Source organism: Camelus bactrianus, chromosome 6 (genome assembly GCF_048773025.1).
Source record: "Camelus bactrianus isolate YW-2024 breed Bactrian camel chromosome 6, ASM4877302v1, whole genome shotgun sequence".
Classification (NCBI taxonomy): domain Eukaryota; kingdom Metazoa; phylum Chordata; class Mammalia; order Artiodactyla; family Camelidae; genus Camelus; species Camelus bactrianus.
The window spans coordinates 79,290,778-79,309,065 of record NC_133544.1 but is presented as its reverse complement, the minus strand read 5'-3'; the positions used below and the strand labels follow the sequence as shown (position 1 = coordinate 79,309,065).

Sequence of the window (18,288 nt, the reverse complement as noted above, 5' to 3'; positions counted from 1 at the left end):
TCTTTTGTGTGAATCATACAATATATATTCTTTTGTGTCTGGCTTCTTTCACACAGTAATGCTTTTTTCTTCATCCATGGTATTTTTTTGAGAGTATTCCATTGTATGAATATGACTACCACTTTTTTTTTTCTCAGTCCTCTGTTCAGACATTTGGGTTGTTCCCAGCTTTGGGTTATGCATAAAGCTGCCATAAATGTTTTTATGTCTTTAAAAAAAGGTGTAACAAATTTGTTTTTGGTAAACACTTAGGACTGGAAATTGCCTGATTATAGCATAGATATGTTTAACTTTACGAGAAACTGCCCAACTATTTTCCAAAAACAGAGTATCATTTTATATTCCTGCCGTCAGTGTGTGAGAGGTCTAGTACCTTCACGTTTTCACCAACATGTAGTATTACCACTATTAAATTTTATCTATTCTAGTGGATATTGGCTAATATCTCTTCTGCCATATAGAGGTATTGTGAAGTGAACAGAGGTAAATGTGTGTATCCTTACAACTATTTCTGTTTCTTTCTTTGAGATTCTAAGTGAAGGATTACATCACCAAATAAGGTTTCTCCTTTTAAAGCTCTCATTATAGGATAGATAGCTTAAATCCATGTATGTTCAAGTACATTGGAAAATATAAACTTTTCTTATATAGATATTAGTTATGAAAAAGAATAGAACCCAAATCTAATGGACTTAAAACTACATGATCATATAATTTATAGTTAAGGGTGCTGCTTTTATTTTAAGTGTGTGCTGTTTGTTTCCTGTAGAAGTTATTTGGGGAAGTGGAAGGATGAAATTTTAGAAGCAGGAAAGTGGAAAGTACAAAGGCTTCAATTGGATTTTTTTTTCTATTTAAGTGGACAGCAATTAAAGAGATAAAAAATTTAGGATTTTTTTCTTATTGCCTTATTACATCAATTTTTAAAAATCTACTGAGGTTTGCTTTATGGCTTGATACATATGCAATTTCCATAAATGTTTCATGTGTGCTTGAAATGAATGTGCATTATATAGTTACTGAGTTCTGGGTTCTAAATATATCTATTAGGTACTGTTTGTTAATTGTATTGTTTAATCTTCTACCTCTCTGGATTATTTTAACTACTTGATTTCTCAATGAATGAGAGTATGTTTACATCATTATAGTCTAGTATAGCATAGTTAAATGCACTGTAATGGTATGTTTGTCTGTTTCTATTTTGTTTTGCCAGTGTTTGCTTTATATGTTTTATGATCATGTTATTAGTTAGATACAAGTTTAGACAAATCATTAAATTAAAACATCTGTCAATATATAGTGATCCTCTTTATCTCTAGTAATATTTTTGCCTTAAAGTTTGTTTTGTCTGGTAATAACATAGTTAGAGATGTTTTCCTTTTGTTAGTACTTGCATTGTTTAGCTTTTTGCACTCTTTCCTGCCAATCTTTTTCTTTATGTTCTAGACAAATCTCTCATAAGTGGCGTAATTTTTGACATTTAAAAAGAATATCTAATTTGACCAAAATAAACTAAATGTTAAATGGAACATTTAGTCAGTTTACCCTTATTAATTATCTATGTATTTAGATTCTAAGTATATACTTATTGACATACTTAGATTTATTTTTGCCATCTTATTTTGTATTTTGTATTTACCCCATCTTTTGTGTCTTTGTCTCTTCTTTTCTTCTTATGGATTTAGTTCATTTTTATTTCTACTGCTTTGGAAATAATATACCCTTATTTGTATTCTTTTATACAAATGAGTGGTTAGCCTAGAAATTTTAGCATAATTAACTTAACAAAACCTAAGCCTTTTTGAACAAAACAAAGACCTTAAAACCCTTCAATACTAAACCTTTCATGGCTTATATAGCATTTTTATCATGTGTTTTCTTTTTTAGTCCCGCAAGATGTTATTTTTATGGTTTTTAGAGTCAGTTTGCTTGGATTTATTCATATAGTTACTCATTTCTGTGATTAATGCTTTTTCAATCTCTGATCTTCTGTTGACCAAAAGTGTAATTTTTAGAATACCCTTTAAGGAAAGCTGACTGTTGGTGAACTCTCAAAAACTTTGAAAACAACTTTATTTCATCTTTACTCTTTAAAAATTTTTTTTTTTTTTTTGCTGGGGGGAGGTAATTAGGTTTACTTATTTTATTTTTAGAGGCGATACTGGGGCTTAAACCCAGGACCTTGTGTATGCTAAGTATGTGCTCTACCACTTGAGCTATACCTTCCCCTCATCCTCATCCTTGAATGTTTTTGCTGTGTTGAAATACCCAAGGTGACAATTTTCTCAGCACACTAAAGATAGTCCACTGTATTCTGGCTGCTGCTTCTGCTGCTGCATAGGCAGCTGTCAGTCGCACAGTGGCTTGAAGGAAATCAGTCCTGTCTCCCTGGCTGCTTTTGAGATTTCTTCTTTCATGTTTTTAGTATAAGTGTGAATTTTTAAAATATTTGTATTGCTTAGGATTCATTGAGATTCTGACATCTATAGTGTGCTGTCTTATCACTTTGGAGTTTCTACAGCCATGCATTTCTTCGAGTTTTGCCTTTGACTCATTTTCCCTCTCGTATTAGGTCTTCAGTGTTAAGTATTTTCACTCTGTTCTCTATGTCTTTTATTAATTCTCTCATTTTTCCATTTCTTTGTGTCTCTGAGGTATATTCTAGAATTTTCTCCATTTTCCCCCGTACACCAATACTTTCTTCAGTAGTGTATAATCTATTCTTGATTAATACAAGATCTTTAATTCTTTTTAATTTTTTGTTTTAATTTCATACCTCTCTTTTATTTCTGGAGATCCATTAAATATTTGGGTGTTGTATTTCTGATAATTCCAATATCTAAACTTTTTGCAGATGTTATTCTCTCTTTTCCTTCTGTTGGTTCTAATTATATCTTGTTTATTGTGGTTTTGATGATTTTTCAACTGTGAGATGGCCATTTTTTTTGGAACTTTGTAGAAATTCTTTGGGTCCTGAGGTGAAGGCTGGTTTCTATAAGAAAGGATTTGGATTTGCTGTAGTCAGTCAGTGTTTTAATACAGAAACATTAAACTGAAATTTCAGTTTGATTTTTCTCAGGTCACCCAGATACAGTGAGTTTAGGATGCAAATATACATGAGAGTCACTCTTTGGTCATAAATTTTCAGCAGATTTTTTTTTTCTCTTATAAATAGGCACTCTTAAACAGGGCACTGATTTCCAATTTACCTTTATACTGAGAGAGCATCCTTTTTAGGGGCTCAGTTTTAAGAGGTGGTCTCTCATTAGACTTCTTCCCTGGTCTTTGTCTTTTCTAACCTAAGCTCTGAGAGACCGGAAACCAGTGATGGAGTTCTCTTGATTTAGGAAGTGCCCTTCCTTTATTCCATCTGTATTTTTTTCTCAATCTTTGACCTGAACAGTTACTGCTTACCTGCCAATCATCAGTGCATTCAAAAATATTAAAATGTTTTCTGTTTACAGACTCTGTAGTTGGTTGTAGCAGGAATGGTTGGTCTTGGCACTCAGTTCACCGTGTTGCCAGAAGTAGAAGTTATCACATAATTTCATACGTAGATCAAGTGATTGCTTTAATTTTTTTTCTTTTTGCAATTTCAAAAATTAATTTATGCTTACTGTAGCAAGGGAAACCATACAATACAAAGATTTATAAAGGCAAAGCTAATAATTTCTTTCCTGAACTTTAATTCCACCTTTACAGGAGTAATCAATGTTAACATTTGATATTGCACATTTCGCACTTTCCACTTGCTCGTATATTTATTTTATATATATAGTACATATATATGAATATATGTATATAGATAGGTGGTTTACTTGTTTTAAATGAAAAGGAATCATAGCATATGGGTTAATATGCAGCCAGTTTTCTTAACAATTTATCTTGGCTATTACTGTAAATCAGTAAATACGGATCTAGCTCTGCCTACTTTTTCTAATTTATTTTTATATACAGAGATAGTATCATTTTATATAAAAGGGCTTACTTTATTCATGCTGTTTTTTAAGTGTATTTTTATGTTTTTTCCCCCACTTGCTTCATTCTCTCCCTCTCTTCTCCCTTCTTATTTCCACTCCAACACATACGCAGTACCAGGTATCAATAATTAGCATCCTGGGTTGGCTCCTTATGTTTGAAGGGATTTCTCCTGTGTGTTATAAAATGGTCATTAGTACAGACTAAAGTGGATTTGGAATATCTGCTCTGTCACTCTGGCTGTGTGATCTTCAAAAATTGCATAACGTTTTCAGTCATCGGTTTCACTAGTATAAAATGGAAATACAGGCAGACCTTGTTTTATTGTGCTTCACTTCCCTGTAATTCACAGACACTGTGATTTTTACAGATTGAAAGTTTGTGCCAACCCTGCATGGAGAAAGTCTATTAGCACCATTTTTCCGACAGCATTTGATTACTTTGTGTCTCTGTGTCACATTTTGATAGTTCTTATCCTACCGCAAACTTTTTCATTATTATTGTATTTGTTATGGTGATCTGTGATCAGTGATCTTTGATGGTACTACTACAAAAAGATTATGACCCACTGAAGGCTCAGATAATGATTAACTTTTTTTAATAAATTATTTTTAATTCAAGGTATGTGCATTCTTATATATAACGCTATTTATTGCACATGTAATAGACTACAGTATAATGTAAACATAACTTTTATATGCACAGGGGAACCAAAAAATTCGTGTGACTCGCTTTATTGTGATGTTTGTTTTATTGCACTGGTCTGGAACCAACCTGCAATATCTCCGAGGTATGCCAGTAGTAATTTTAATAATAAAAAGGCTTGCCATGAGGATTATGTAACTTAAAATATAGTAACTATTTTAGTTTGTGGAACTTCCATGGCTCATCTCTAGTCACTGAAAATACAAAGGTGTGGTCTCTGACCTAAGAAACTTTCAGCATCGTAGGGAGGCAGATTCAGGAATGAGTCTTTTCCTCTAAGATGATACGGGTTCCAGTGGTGGTGTGCTTGGTGTGCTGGGGTATCCCACAGGATGGGCACCTGGTCAGCTGGTTGGTGAGTAGAAAAGATCTGATTTCTAGAGCTGACACTTGGGCTGGTTGTTATGAAATGAGTTGGAGCTCGTATTGGCATTCTATGAATGTTACTCTCAGTATTAGTACATTTGTTTCTTTTCATTTTTGAAAAAAAGTGTATATTATTTAATACACTTGTTTCTTTTCCTTTTAGGACAACTGATTTACCAAGTTCAATCACCTGATGAAGGTGCTCTAGTGACTGCTGCAAAAAATTTGGGGTTCATTTTTAAGTCTCGGACTCCAGAGACAATCACAATAGAAGAATTGGGAACACTAGTTACTTACCAATTGCTTGCCTTCTTGGATTTCAACAATTTCAGAAAAAGGATGTCTGTCATAGGTACGGTTGGTGGCTGAGAGTGTTTTTGATCTTTTGCTAGTGCTCTGGTTATATTGGAATCTCTCAAGGATGATTTCACTCTTGGTTATGTGCTGAGAATTTGGGTATTTATTAACTTGATGAACTTCTGTCATCCTGAGCGCTGCCTCCACTCAGTAGAGGTCAGTATAACTAACACAAAACCGCTGCTTATTGTGTGTCCAGCACTATTATAAATATTCTACATGAAATAACTGATTTAATTGTCACAACAACCCTTTAAAGTAGGTACTACTATTTTTTGCCCATTTTAAAAATAACAGAATTGGGATAGAGAGGTTGAGGAACTTTCCCAAGGTCACATAGCTTGAGATAGAAGAGCTAGGATTTGAACCTAGGAAGTCTGACAATGCTGGTCATTCACTTAATCACTGCACACTCAGGACTGCAAACTCAAGGCTCGGGATGAGTTCCTGAGTTACTGGCACAGGCTAGTTGTTGTTGATGTTGTTGTTTTGTGAACATCATCGTCAGCCTCCTTGTTATTACCCGTTTACTCTGTTCACTTGCACTGTTGGAGTGGATCACCCCTGATTGTACTTAGCGCCGCAACAAATCCGTGATTTCCTAACTCAGTGCTGACCCTGAGTGCTGCTTCAGGGTCCCTCTCATTCTGATTTTGCTCCCTTTTTTTCAGTCCTTATAACAGATGTTCTAAACCTTTGCCCTCTCCTCAAGTCCTCAACCCTGCCATGAATATGCTTCACTCTTGGAAGCTAAATTCATCTGCCTTTTCTCTGGAAAAAAAAAAAAAATAGAGGACCATCACCTTCCTCTTTTCCCCATCTTCCTCCCCCTTCCCCAAGCTATAACTTTACTCATCTTTTCCAGCTTCAGAGAAAAATTGCTCTTGCTCCTTTTCAAAGCTGCAGATTCTACCTGCTCCCATCCATTTTCCTTCCTTGCTTGCTCGCTTCACACTTGCTCATGCCTTTGATTTCTTCTCCATCACTGGCTCCTTCCTTCAGCCTACTATGCTGTGATTATCCTGTTTCCTTAAAGGTACTGTTCATGTTCTTACCTCCACCGATGTTGCTGCCCCGGTTTTATTCTTTCCACCACAGTGGAATTGTGCGAGATCAGTTTTTGCTCCTCACCTCGATTTCTCTTTTCAGCCTATGTCAGGCTTCTGCTTCCACATTCAGGAAGGAATGCCTTCTCAGAAGTCTCCAGTCCCTTCATAACTGCGCAGTGCAATGGCCTGCTCCCTGTAATGTGTGTGTGTGTATATGTGTGTGTATGTGTGTGTATATATGTATGTATGTATGTATGTATCTATCTACCCAATTATCTGTCATTTCTTTATCTTCAACCTATCTTTTTTTAACTTAGAAACATTTGAGACTCTTGACCTCCTCTTGACACTCCTCTCGTGGCCTCTGTGACCTCGCTGGCTCCTGGTTCTCCTCTTGTCCCAAGCTGACTTCTTCTTTGTCCCACTCTTCAGTGTTGGTGTCCTGTTCTCTTCTCATCTCCTGTGCCCTTCTCGGATAACCGTGACCACTCACCTGGTGGCAGCTAGTGCCTATATTTTGTGTCCTTCCCATACAGGTCCTCAGCTTCAGTCGCCCTCTGGGGTTCACACACATGTCTTCAGCCTTCTCCTGGATTCTGTCACTGGTTGTACTGTGGTCACCTCAGATTTTATGTGTCTAGTAGGAAATGTCATCACAGCCAGTGCTCTTCGTGTAGTTCTTATTAAAACTGTTAACAGTGATCTCTAACTATATATGTCTGTCAGTGGACTGAATGCTTTACAATGAATTATTTTATTAAGTTCTTGCAAATAGTATGTTACCCCCACTTAGGAGATGAGGAAATTAAAGCTCAAAGATTTTAAGTAACTTGTTGAAGATTGTCTTACAGCTTATCACGTAGCTGGTAAGAGGCTGAGCAAGTATTTGAACCCAGGCTTATCTTTCTTCAAAGTCTGGCCTCTTAATCCTTATTGTACCTGACTTACTTTTGATATCTCCATCTCTTTTATGCCCCTAGGCTAGTGGTTCTCAAACTGGCTCCCATCAGAAACACCAGGAAGGTTTGTTAAAATGCAGATTGCTGGGCCGCAGCCCTAGAGTTTCTGATTCAATGGTGGGGGTGGTGTGGGGTGGGGAATAAAAATTTGCATATTGTAACAAGCTCCCAAGTGATGCTGATGCTGCTGGTCAGGAGATCACAGTCTGGGGACCACTTCCCTGGGCTAACAGACCCTCATTATTATGTTATATTTATTTTACATGTCATTACACTGCTCATTATTTTCTCCTAGGATATTTGAGGGCATTTCTCAAATCTGTTCCCCTCTGCTGCTCTCTTCATTCAGGCTTCAGCATCTTTTGCCTTGTCTGTAGGCTACTCAGTAGTCACCTTGCTTCTAAGTCTTTCTTCCTCAAGGCAACAGAGTGATTTTTCTAAAACTAGCCTCAAAACCTCCTTTTATCATAAAAACCGTCTGTCTTTTTCTCTTAATTCCCGGTGCTGCTGCTTTAGTTAAAGCTCTCGTCACTGCTTGCACTAGCTTTTAAAACTGTTCTCTCTTAAAATAATCCTCTATGCTGACACTAGGGTATTCTTTTTAAAACACTGGCCTGAGTTTACCATCACCAACTTAAAAAATCTTGCTGGCTTCCTAGACAGAACTTAAAGGATGTCTTTAGCATGACATTAAGATGATTTACAACCTAACCTCAAGCCGCTTTGCTTCCACTTCCTGAAACTTTGTGCTCCAGCCTCACCAGACCTCACCATTCCCGGCAGGCACTGCGCACTTTCACATTGTTTGCACGTGCTGTTTCCTCAGCCGAGACCTCTCTTCCTCTCCACTTCTCTTCTTGGAAAACTCCTATTCACCTGGTAATGTGCAATTCAAATATCACCTGTTCTCTCAATGCTTTCCCCACTCTCCAGAGAACCACATTCTCCTTTGTTCCCCGGAGCACCCTGTTCATAGCTCCAGTGTGGTACCAGTCCCACAGTACTTGTGACCTTCCCAGTTGCTAGAGTGGTGCTACCCGAAGGCAGGGGCTGTGCCTTGGTCTTCTTAAACTACACGGGGCCACACACAGAGCTTAGCACACAGCGGCTTCTCTATGAATGTCCGTCAAATAAAACTTAACCCAACCCTTTGTAACTTACGAATATCATGATCCTCCTATTAAATCGGTTTTCACTCTGTAAAACATGTGTGTATATGTAATGGTAGGGTTTTTGGTCTCTAACTATGGGAAGCCAGCCCTGGGCTATTTCTCTCAGCAGGTAAACAACAAACATCATCTGAAGATGTTTGTTGTTAGTTTTTTGACAGCAGGCCGTAGGCAGTTGGCATCCGTGTTGTTGTCGAGCACACACACCGCTCTTGGTGTTGGCCTCACGTTGTAGCAGCGGGAACTCTCTTCTATTCACAGCTTCAGAGGAAGTGTTATTGATGTGGGGTTGGCCAGAACGGGCTTCTCTCTGCTCCAAGGGTGTTGACAGAACCTAAGATTGCTACACAGGGAAACGTTTGGCTTTTCCCCAGCTTGGTCACCATTACCGGCTGTGGCGAAATCACAGCCTAACCGCAAACATCAGATGTTTGTCTTAATGGATCCCATGTGAAGAAAGGTAATGTTCCACCACCGAATGAATGGAGGCTTGGGGCTTTATTTTGGTTCTGTTTGGTTTTTAATCAGGAGAAATTTGAAAGAGAGACTCCACTGGGACAGACAAGTCTCTGTTTGATAGCAAAGCAAAGAACAGTGCTAGTCTCATGATTGTCACGTGGCTTGGTGGGGACAACACCGTGAGGTGGAGGCTCAGACATGCATGCTGCTGCTGCTGCTGCTGCTGCTTCTCCTCCTCCTTCTCCTCCTCCTCCTTCTTGGTTTGTTTTTGGTTTTTCCTGATAATCATTCATTGGATCATGAATGTATAGTTTGAGCACCAGAGGTACTCTCATTCTGGGGCAAGAGCCCTGATTTAATTCATAGATATCTAAATAGAAATAGATTTCTATAAAGGATTTTGTCAGAAGGTATAGAATCTAGTATATTGATAAATATATATGTCATTATATAGTTTTGGAAGGATTAATTCTACTAATTATGTAAATAAAAGTACAGAGATAAAATTCAAAGCTATTTATTAGCAGGGGCAAGTGGCAGATAATCATTAAAGAAGAGTAAATAACAGTAATTCCTTCAAAAGCCCTTAAAAGATCTTTAGATAAAGTTTTCTTAACTCTGAACCTTATAAAGATTCTCAGAGTACAAGTCACATTGACATATGGCAGGCATTTCTCTGTGTGAATGGACGAACAGCCGCCCAGCTGAGATAGGGCAAAGTGGAATTATTCACCACCCTTCACAGTGTTGCTGTTGTATTCACAGCATAAACCTGGAAACCATTTGACTTTTTTCTTTCCTTTATATCACAAAGCCATGGCTGCTGCTTTCAGTGACTTTTGCATGATTACAATTCAAGTCTCCAAGCAAATATTTATTTAGGTACCTACCATGTTCCAGGAACTTGAAGCTAAAGGAGAATGTAGAATTGAAAAATGTACCATGTGATTGCATCCTGGTGAATATAGTGAAGCAGAATAGGAAATAGGCTGAAAAGAGGCAGACTTTGATGACTCCTGGGTGTGCCAGGTTAAGGAGTTCCAACGTGATCTAAGGGCAGAAGGAGGCAATTGCAGGATTCTAGGCAGCAGTGTGGAGATGCCTCTGGCTGTGTTATGGAGCAATTTGGACGGAAGCAGAACTAGAATGAATAGAACCATTTAGGTTAATGCCATAATCTAGGCAAGAGAGAAGGTAGCAGAGAGAAGTTCTTAGCTTTGGTGAAGGGAGAGGAACTTTGAGTGATGCCAGATACCTGATTTGGGAGACTGAGTGGATGGTGAAGCTAGTTATTAAGACTGGGCAACAGAGGAAGAGTAACTAGTTATTTGTGATAGATAACGTGTCCAGTTTGAGTTTGATGTGCTTGGGCCCATCTGAGAGGGAATGTTCAGTTGGCAGTTGGATATACAGGTTAGAAGGGAGTGCTGGAAATGAATTTAGGCTGGAGTTACACATTTGAGAGCAATCAACCTGTTGATGAAATCTGAAGCCATAAAAAGAATGTGACTGCCCAAGGAAAGTGCAAAGGATTGGAGAATTTGGTCCTGGGTAAAATTTCTGAAGAACACTACTGTTTAAAGGACAGGCAGTGGGGCCAGATTCTATATTAAAAATCTCTGACCTTTGTCTAGGATCTGCCCACGTGTTATCTTGTCTGTTTAAAAGTGCTGTTATTTTTATTTTATTGGCTAATGTCTGAAATGACTGAGATTTAATTAGCTTAGAGATTTCCTAGGAGAAATAACTAGAAGCCTTGAATGAAAAGAGATATAAAATTGCTAAGCTGCTAAAGAAAATGTTTAGTGAGTAAAATTAAGCAGGATTCCATGAAATTGGATTTATATAAACTCAAATTTAAAGGGGCTAATGCTGGGTTAAGAGAAAATCTATTAAATCAGAAAAGTGTAGAGCTAGGAAGACCTTAGAGGTTAGGTTGTTTCAACATCTTTTCACAGGTAGAAACTGTGACACAGAGATGGTAAGGGATTTGCACAAATCACAATCAGTTTAAGATTTTCGTAGACCAGTGGCTCTCAGTGAGTGGTCTGGGGAACCCTAGGAAAATTTGAGAGTTTTTCAGGGGATGCACAAGGAAAAAAGTATTGTCATAATAGTACTAATGTTATTTGTTTTTCAACATCTTTTTCTCATGAGTATACTAAGGGGGTTTACAAAAGCCATATGATGTGTGATAGCACAACAGATTGAATGCAAAAGCAGATATAAGAATCCAACTGTCTTCCATTACTCCAGACATTAAAGAGATATGTAGTCATATAAAACAATGCCTCTCCCAAGCTAAATTTTTTTTTGTTTTGGAGAATAGTTATTTTTTCATAGAAATGTTATTCATGTTAATATATCATAGGTTTATTGTTATAATTATTCTTACAGTAATATTATAATTAGTGTCATAAGGCTTTCTGTAATAAAATTTCTCAGTTTTAATAAATAATATGGTAAATATTGATAGAACCCACATGAAGTCCTCATGAAGGTTTAAGAGTGTAAAGGGGTTCTGAGACCAAAAATATTTGGGAACTGATATCTTAGCTTGGACTATTAAAAAAAAAACCAGTCACAGAGAAGTTGTATTGGCAAATGTATGATATATATACTTTGCCTGTATAGCCCTGGTAATGGAAGGGAGAAAATATGTGGGAAACTATTAAATCGGAATTAAATTGGAATGTTGTATGAAAAAGAGAAAGCCTTTCCTAGGATTAAACGTTTTTCCCCCACTTGAATAATTAGATATAAATTGCATTTTTTTCTTCCCAATGTGAGCATTAGAGCCAGAGTACAAGAAAAATTGTGTGAGTTCTGGAAATAAGCAAAGTTGACCATGAGTCTTAGAAGAGAAGACAAGTCCTAGACAAGCCCACTACAAAAAAGCTTCCAGGGTGCCTTAGCTCTATTGAAGCTAGGAGAAAACTAGAATAGATTAAGTGTTAACTAATGGACATTAAAGATTAAGGGTTATTAAAGATTAAAAGGAGCAACCTAAGAGTCTGTCAGCAAATGAATGGATAAAGAAGATGTGGTATACATACACACACACTGGAATATTACTCAGCTATAAAAAAGAATGAAATTTTACCATTTGCAACAACATGGATGGAGTTGGAGGGTATTACATGAAGTGAAAGAAGTCAGAGAAAGACAAATGCTGTATGATAACTCATATGTGGAATCTAAAAAATACAAGAAACTAGTGAATATAACAAAAAAAGAAGCAGACTCACAGATACAGAGAGGGAAAGGAGGAAGGGCTATTTAGATGTGGGAGATTAAGAGGTACGAACTATGTGTATAAAAAAAGCTACAAGGATATATGGTACAACACAGGAAATATAGCCAATATTTTATAATAATCATAAATGGAGTATAGCCTTTAAAAATGTGAATCACTATATTGCACACCTGTAACATATAATATTGTATTGACAGCTATGCTTCAATTAAAATAAAACGATTAGAGGGAAAAATAATTTATTGTGCTATGATATTTATGTTCCTTTAGATCAAGCTCTGAATCAAAATTTTTATCCTATTAAACTAATCAAGCCAATATTTATGTTCACTTGTTTTAAGGCATTATATTTTTAGAGAAAATGTATAATTGAATGGAAAGCATGTAATAATCTTTGACTCAATAAAGCTTGTGAGGGTCTGTGTTGAGGTTGTGATGCAGACGGTTGTCTTAAGCTGTAGGCAGTTCCTGGGAAGAACTACATTGCTATGTCATACATTCATTCATTCATTCATTCATTCATTCATTCTACAAATAGGTGCCTGGTAAGTGCCAAGCTGTAAAACCAAGCCTACAAAGATGGGCCAGGTATTCTATGGCTTAAAGAAGGGTTTTTCTGACAGCAGTGTGTGAGACAGCCAGAGGAAGTCTCGAGGACTGGAGACAAGGGACTGGACTCTGGTCAAGGCTGTCATCCCCAGACCTGGGAGGCAGGTGAAAAACACGGCCCTCCTAATACAGACTTCTAGTGGGGAGAAGATAGAAATTTTGATTTTGAAAGCCCTCTGCAAAGTGTGCTTGCAGCCAGGATTGTGACCTTGGAATGAAAGGGCTTTTCCAAGGAGGAATGGGGGTAAAGAAATACGTCAGCAAGGGCTGAGAACTAACACATAAACCATGGTTTTGAATGGCTAGAATTCCATATGGAGATCATTTGGCATAACACTGAGAGTTGATTCCTGCATGAAGTCTTGAATTTCACATCAGGAGATAGGCAAACAAAGCTCTCAGTTCTGCTCAATGCAGAGGCTTAATTTAAATGTATCAGCCCTTCAGAAATAGTAGGCGAGGAAAATAGAAAGATTGTATGCATCCAAATAAAAGCATTTGTTCCTGTGGATGGAATAGTTCTAAGTTAACATAACAGGAGTAAAACCAAGTGACTTAGGTAGTGACCTTCTAACCAAAGCTAAATATCTCACTACTGGCTAAAGCTTTATGTCCATTTCCAAATTGCCTGGCTGGAGCCCAGGGAGTCTAGTTTTGATGGATTTCATTGATTATAATCTACTTTCCAAACTTTTTTCTTTTCAGTTCGAAACCCAGAAGGACAGATAAAGCTTTATTCCAAAGGAGCAGACACTATTCTGTTTGAAAAACTTCATCCATCCAACAAAGACCTTCTGACTTTGACGTCAGACCATCTCAGTGTAAGTGCCTCTATCTTAAGGTTAGCACAGTGACCCTTTGGCCATTTCCTATAGTTAGGTCTTATTTTTAAAATATCAGCTAAATGATTTGACTTCTGAGATGTGGAAAGCATGTGGGAAATAATTCCATAGGAAACTCTGCCAGTGAATGTTTGGAAGCTGGCACATGGACCCACCCCCTGCCCTGCTGAGAGTCTGGTCAGTCTCATCACAGGTGGATTAATACACAGCAGCTGGGAAGTAGCCACAGAGTGTGGGCTCCTGAACTCCAACCAGGAGAAGCTCAAGATACCAAGGGGAACCTCTCTAACTCCCCTACAGTTTGGGGCTGTTCCTCTGGGGAGAATAGGGTGGTTTAGGGAAAAGGAACAGGAGAGTTGCTTTCCCATGGGTTTTGATGTGTCTGGTACCCGTGGAGTCTCTTAGGGTTACCCCCAGGAAATGGTTTAGGGTTACGTTTATATGGTGAAGGGAAAATAATCTCTGTAGCCAACTTTCTCTTCTAAGGGTCCTTTTATTCAGGTCATAAATTATGCTGAGTTACTAATGTTCTCTGGGTTGAAGCTACCAAATACATCCTGAGACTATCCAAAAGCTTTCTAAAGGGAGCCGAGATGATCTTTGCAAACAGTAAGAGTCTGTGAATTAATACAAACATTATATGAACATCCTGAGATTATGCATAGTTTCTTTCCAAAAGCTTTCTAAAGGGAACAGAGATGATCTTTGGCGAAAAAACTTTTTTTTTTTTAACAAAGAGTAAGAGTCTGTGAATTAATATAAACATTACATGATTTAAACTTGAGATTCAAGGCTCTCTCTAGTATGTGTTTGAGGCTCTGTTTAACCTAATATGAACTTGAGGGCAACTGGTTAAAACTCTTATTTCCTCCTTGGTTTCTCTCCTGTAAAAAATTATTGAGGATTCATGTTCTTTGTTAAGCACTATATTTAATACAAAATATTCCCTGAATCTTTAAAAAATAAACAAACAAATAAAAACCTCTGTCTAACTTTAAAGAATGATGGTTTGGTAATATTGGTTACAAACACAGTTATTGTTTTTGTCTTTTCAATAGAGCATTCTTGATTTTCTTTTAATCTCTTCCAGAAGTCTAGCATGGTCTTTACAAATTTTTTTTTTTTTATGAAAACAACATTGGAATAATAAGTATTTGTTTTTGCCATTGCTCAAACACCAAGGCCCTTGATTTTCATACTAAAGTATAGGAAGTCTAATTTGATCTTTTTATATTTCTATACAAAAGACATTTTTTTTTTCAGGTACTATCAATTCGACTTGCTCTGACTTCATTCACTTTATTCATTTTTGACTTCTAAATTCTGAGGTTTTAAATTTATATTTAATTGTTAATTTTGAATTGTTTAATGATAGGAAATGACCTTGCTCAAATGCCCGTTTAGGATTCAACTTGTGATTCATGCACTAATTAAATAACTTAAATCATCTGCCCCCTTTTGTAGTGTCATCTTAGAATTGATTCACTGCTGAGCAGAAAAGAGGAAGGCGCGGGTAATGCCCAGTGGGGTTGCAAGTTAAAGGCAGAGAAGTGTTTGTGCGAATTAAGAGGACAAAAGATCATTATAAGGCAGTAACTAGATTTTCAGATCAGTAGGGGACCCAGTGGTGGTCTTGGAAGGGAGAGCTTAAAAAATATGATTACAATATCCAAAGTGCTACCAACTGCTTACAGGATAGATTTGGTTTATTTTTCTCATGGTCTCTCTGGGCTAAACCACATCCTTGCAATATGCATGGACTTCTCTTTCCATTTACCCACCTAGGGTGTGTCATGGTTTAATTTGTGCCTGATCACAAATCTATGTCTGTCCCGTAAGCCAGAGCACAATGGAGGAGACTTGCTCAATGGCAATGCCCAAAGGAGCAGAAACCCTTATAAAAATGCCTGCGGTGTAAAGGCCCATAAAATGACCACCACCGGAGGCCTAGGCGAAGTGGGAGGTTTTTAGTATTTCCCCAAGCATTGGGCATATGTTTCCAAGCTATTGTGGCTGTGTGAAACACTTAGCAACTACCAGTCTCCTGTTTTTATTTACTTATTTGTTTTCCCGTTAGAAGGATGAAGCCCCAGAGGTATCATTTAAGATTGTCAGTTTACTGAGACACTAAAGGAAGAGTATGATCCTCTAATAAATTTGACTTCTATTTGAATAAATTCAATACTGACTCCATAGAAAATAATTTCTTAAAAATATACTGATGTTTTAAAACTAACTTGACTTGAGTCTCTTTAAAACTTTAAACAATTTTATTATTAAAATTTGACTTTATAATTTTTTTTAAATTTGAAATTTTTGTATCGTTTTTCAGTTACTTTTCATTTACTGTTATTAGAAAATATTGGCTGTATTCCCCATGTTGTACAGTACACCCTTGAGCCTGTCTTACCCGCCCCAGTTTCTGCCTCCCCCTCCCCAACCCCGTATTGCCTCCCCCCACCCCGTATTGCCTCTCCCCTTTCCCCACTGGTAACCACTAGTTTGTTATCTGTATCTGTGAGTCCACTTCTTTTTTTTTTTTTATTACATTCACTAGTTTCTTGTATTTTTTAGATTTCACATATAAGTGATATCATACTTTGTCTTTGGCTTATTTCACTTGGCAAAATTAGGCTTTAATCTAGCAAAAAACAAAAACAAAAAACTTTACAGAAGCTCTGGGATAAAAAGTAAAAGTCAGTCTTCACTTCTAGGACTATTTCCCAGAAGCAAACATTTATGTTAACTTTTCTGCCTTTCTCTCTCCTTTTCCCCTGGGGTTATTATTATAACCTTAATTAATATCTTTAAACTTCTCTTACCTAACATCTATTCATCAAATATTGACTTTTAACTTTTTATTATGGAATTTTTCAATCATAAACAAAAGTAGGATGGAGTTAACTTTTAGACACGGCTGTATCATTAGAGGGAACCAGACTTTGGTAAGATGTCAGGCTGTAGCCCCTGAGAGAGCCTCCTGCCTTTGATTTGAGAGCCATGGCTCCTCTGAAAGTCCTTCCCTCTTCCAAAGTGGAGGACCATGGGCCGTGAAACAAGCTGGGTGTCTCTCATTGCCAGCAGTGCTTCTTTCAAGCAGAGCATAGGCTGGAAACCAATATGTTGCTTCAGATGGTTGTCTCACCTCATGGGCACCACTGATCACCTCTCCACTAGGACGCTTCAGTGGGCATGTCAGCTGTCTTTATGGGGAATGCTAGGTCCCTTGACTGTTTCAACCCCATGGAAATAAAATACAAAATACAAATATTATCTCTCATTTCCAAGGGGATTACAAAGTTGGACATCAGGATGGCCAGGAGGTGCTCTTGGGAGGAAATGAATTTAAGTGCAGAACTTCTTGCTGTCATTGCTGTGATTATTGTTTTGTGATGGTTCCTGAGTCTATGTCTGCCCCGGCAGGAATTTGCAGGAGAAGGCCTCCGAACCTTGGCCATCGCGTACAGAGACCTGGATGACAAGTACTTTAAAGACTGGCATAAGATGCTTGAAGATGCAAATTCTGCTACAGATGAGAGGGACGAACGGATAGCAGGGCTGTATGAAGAAATTGAAAGGGATTTGATGGTATGAGTTTGGAAACATGATGTTTTGTGTTTACAGAAGGAATAACTGTGTTTAGAGATCTAGCATGGGTGTAACCCGCTGTCTGAATCATCTTGCACACAGCAGATGTTACTCTTTCAAACCCTGAATCCTGCTTTATATGTCAGCTTTGAGTTTGCCATATGTGGACAGAGGATTATTTCTATTAGCAGTGGCTTATGCTATTGGAAGTTCCCCAAGAGTAGACGATAGGAGACTCCCTATTCTTTGCCAGCCTCTGGTGTAACATATTTTGTTTGACGTTATGTTTTCTTCTCTCCATGCTTTATGATCCACCTTTCTAGAACAGAGAGACTTGTGATGAAGAGTGGGGCTATAGTTCTGGACTGTCCAAGACCCATGAGATTCTGATGATATCTGTACTGTCCAGAGTGTGATCTGTTCTAGAAACCACTCTTCCCTGAGGCCCCAGTGGCCAAGATGCTTAGCTGTTGTGAGGTACTAGGGAGCACACCTTGTTCATCTTTGGATGAAAAATTGAACAAGCGCCTTCACTCTTTATTTTATGGCATCTGGTGGTTTGTTAATTTAAGAGAATGGCTCCACTTTTTTTGTGATCCTGACTGTGAGATGAGGGCTCTTCTTTGCTGATGTAAGTGGGGAAGCAACTGGGGAATTCTTAAATCCTTAGAAGCCCAAGGGGCTTCTGATCATTTTTGCCAATACATTATCTGAACATATCAGACCCCTTATGTAAATTCTCATTTCCAGGATCTCTGAATTAATTGATATGCCGATCAGTTGCCCTGATTTGGAAACCTCCTTCTGAGGTCCTTCCCAGCCCACCTCTGTACGTAATAGGATGCTTGCTGTGTCAGTGCACCGTAAATTCCATCTTCAGTTCATGTTTCTTGACCTCTAAACCCTGGGGTTGACAGCCATAGATGTTATGGATGTTGTTGCATGCATTAA

At 37.7% G+C, this 18,288-nt stretch overlaps 1 protein-coding gene across 7 annotated transcripts in view; it reads left to right on the top strand.

The window, feature by feature from the left end:
• The window catches only part of ATP8B4 (ATPase phospholipid transporting 8B4 (putative)), a 211,004-nt gene that overhangs the window by 136,980 nt on the left and 55,736 nt on the right, over nt 1-18,288 (top strand). For all 7 annotated transcript variants that reach the window (XM_074366090.1, XM_074366091.1, XM_074366093.1 and 4 more), the window contains 3 exons: nt 5,213-5,401; nt 13,613-13,728; nt 17,173-17,337. In XM_074366090.1, coding sequence (XP_074222191.1) covers nt 5,213-5,401; nt 13,613-13,728; nt 17,173-17,337 — 470 coding nt within the window. The remainder of the gene's footprint in view (nt 1-5,212; nt 5,402-13,612; nt 13,729-17,172; nt 17,338-18,288) is intronic.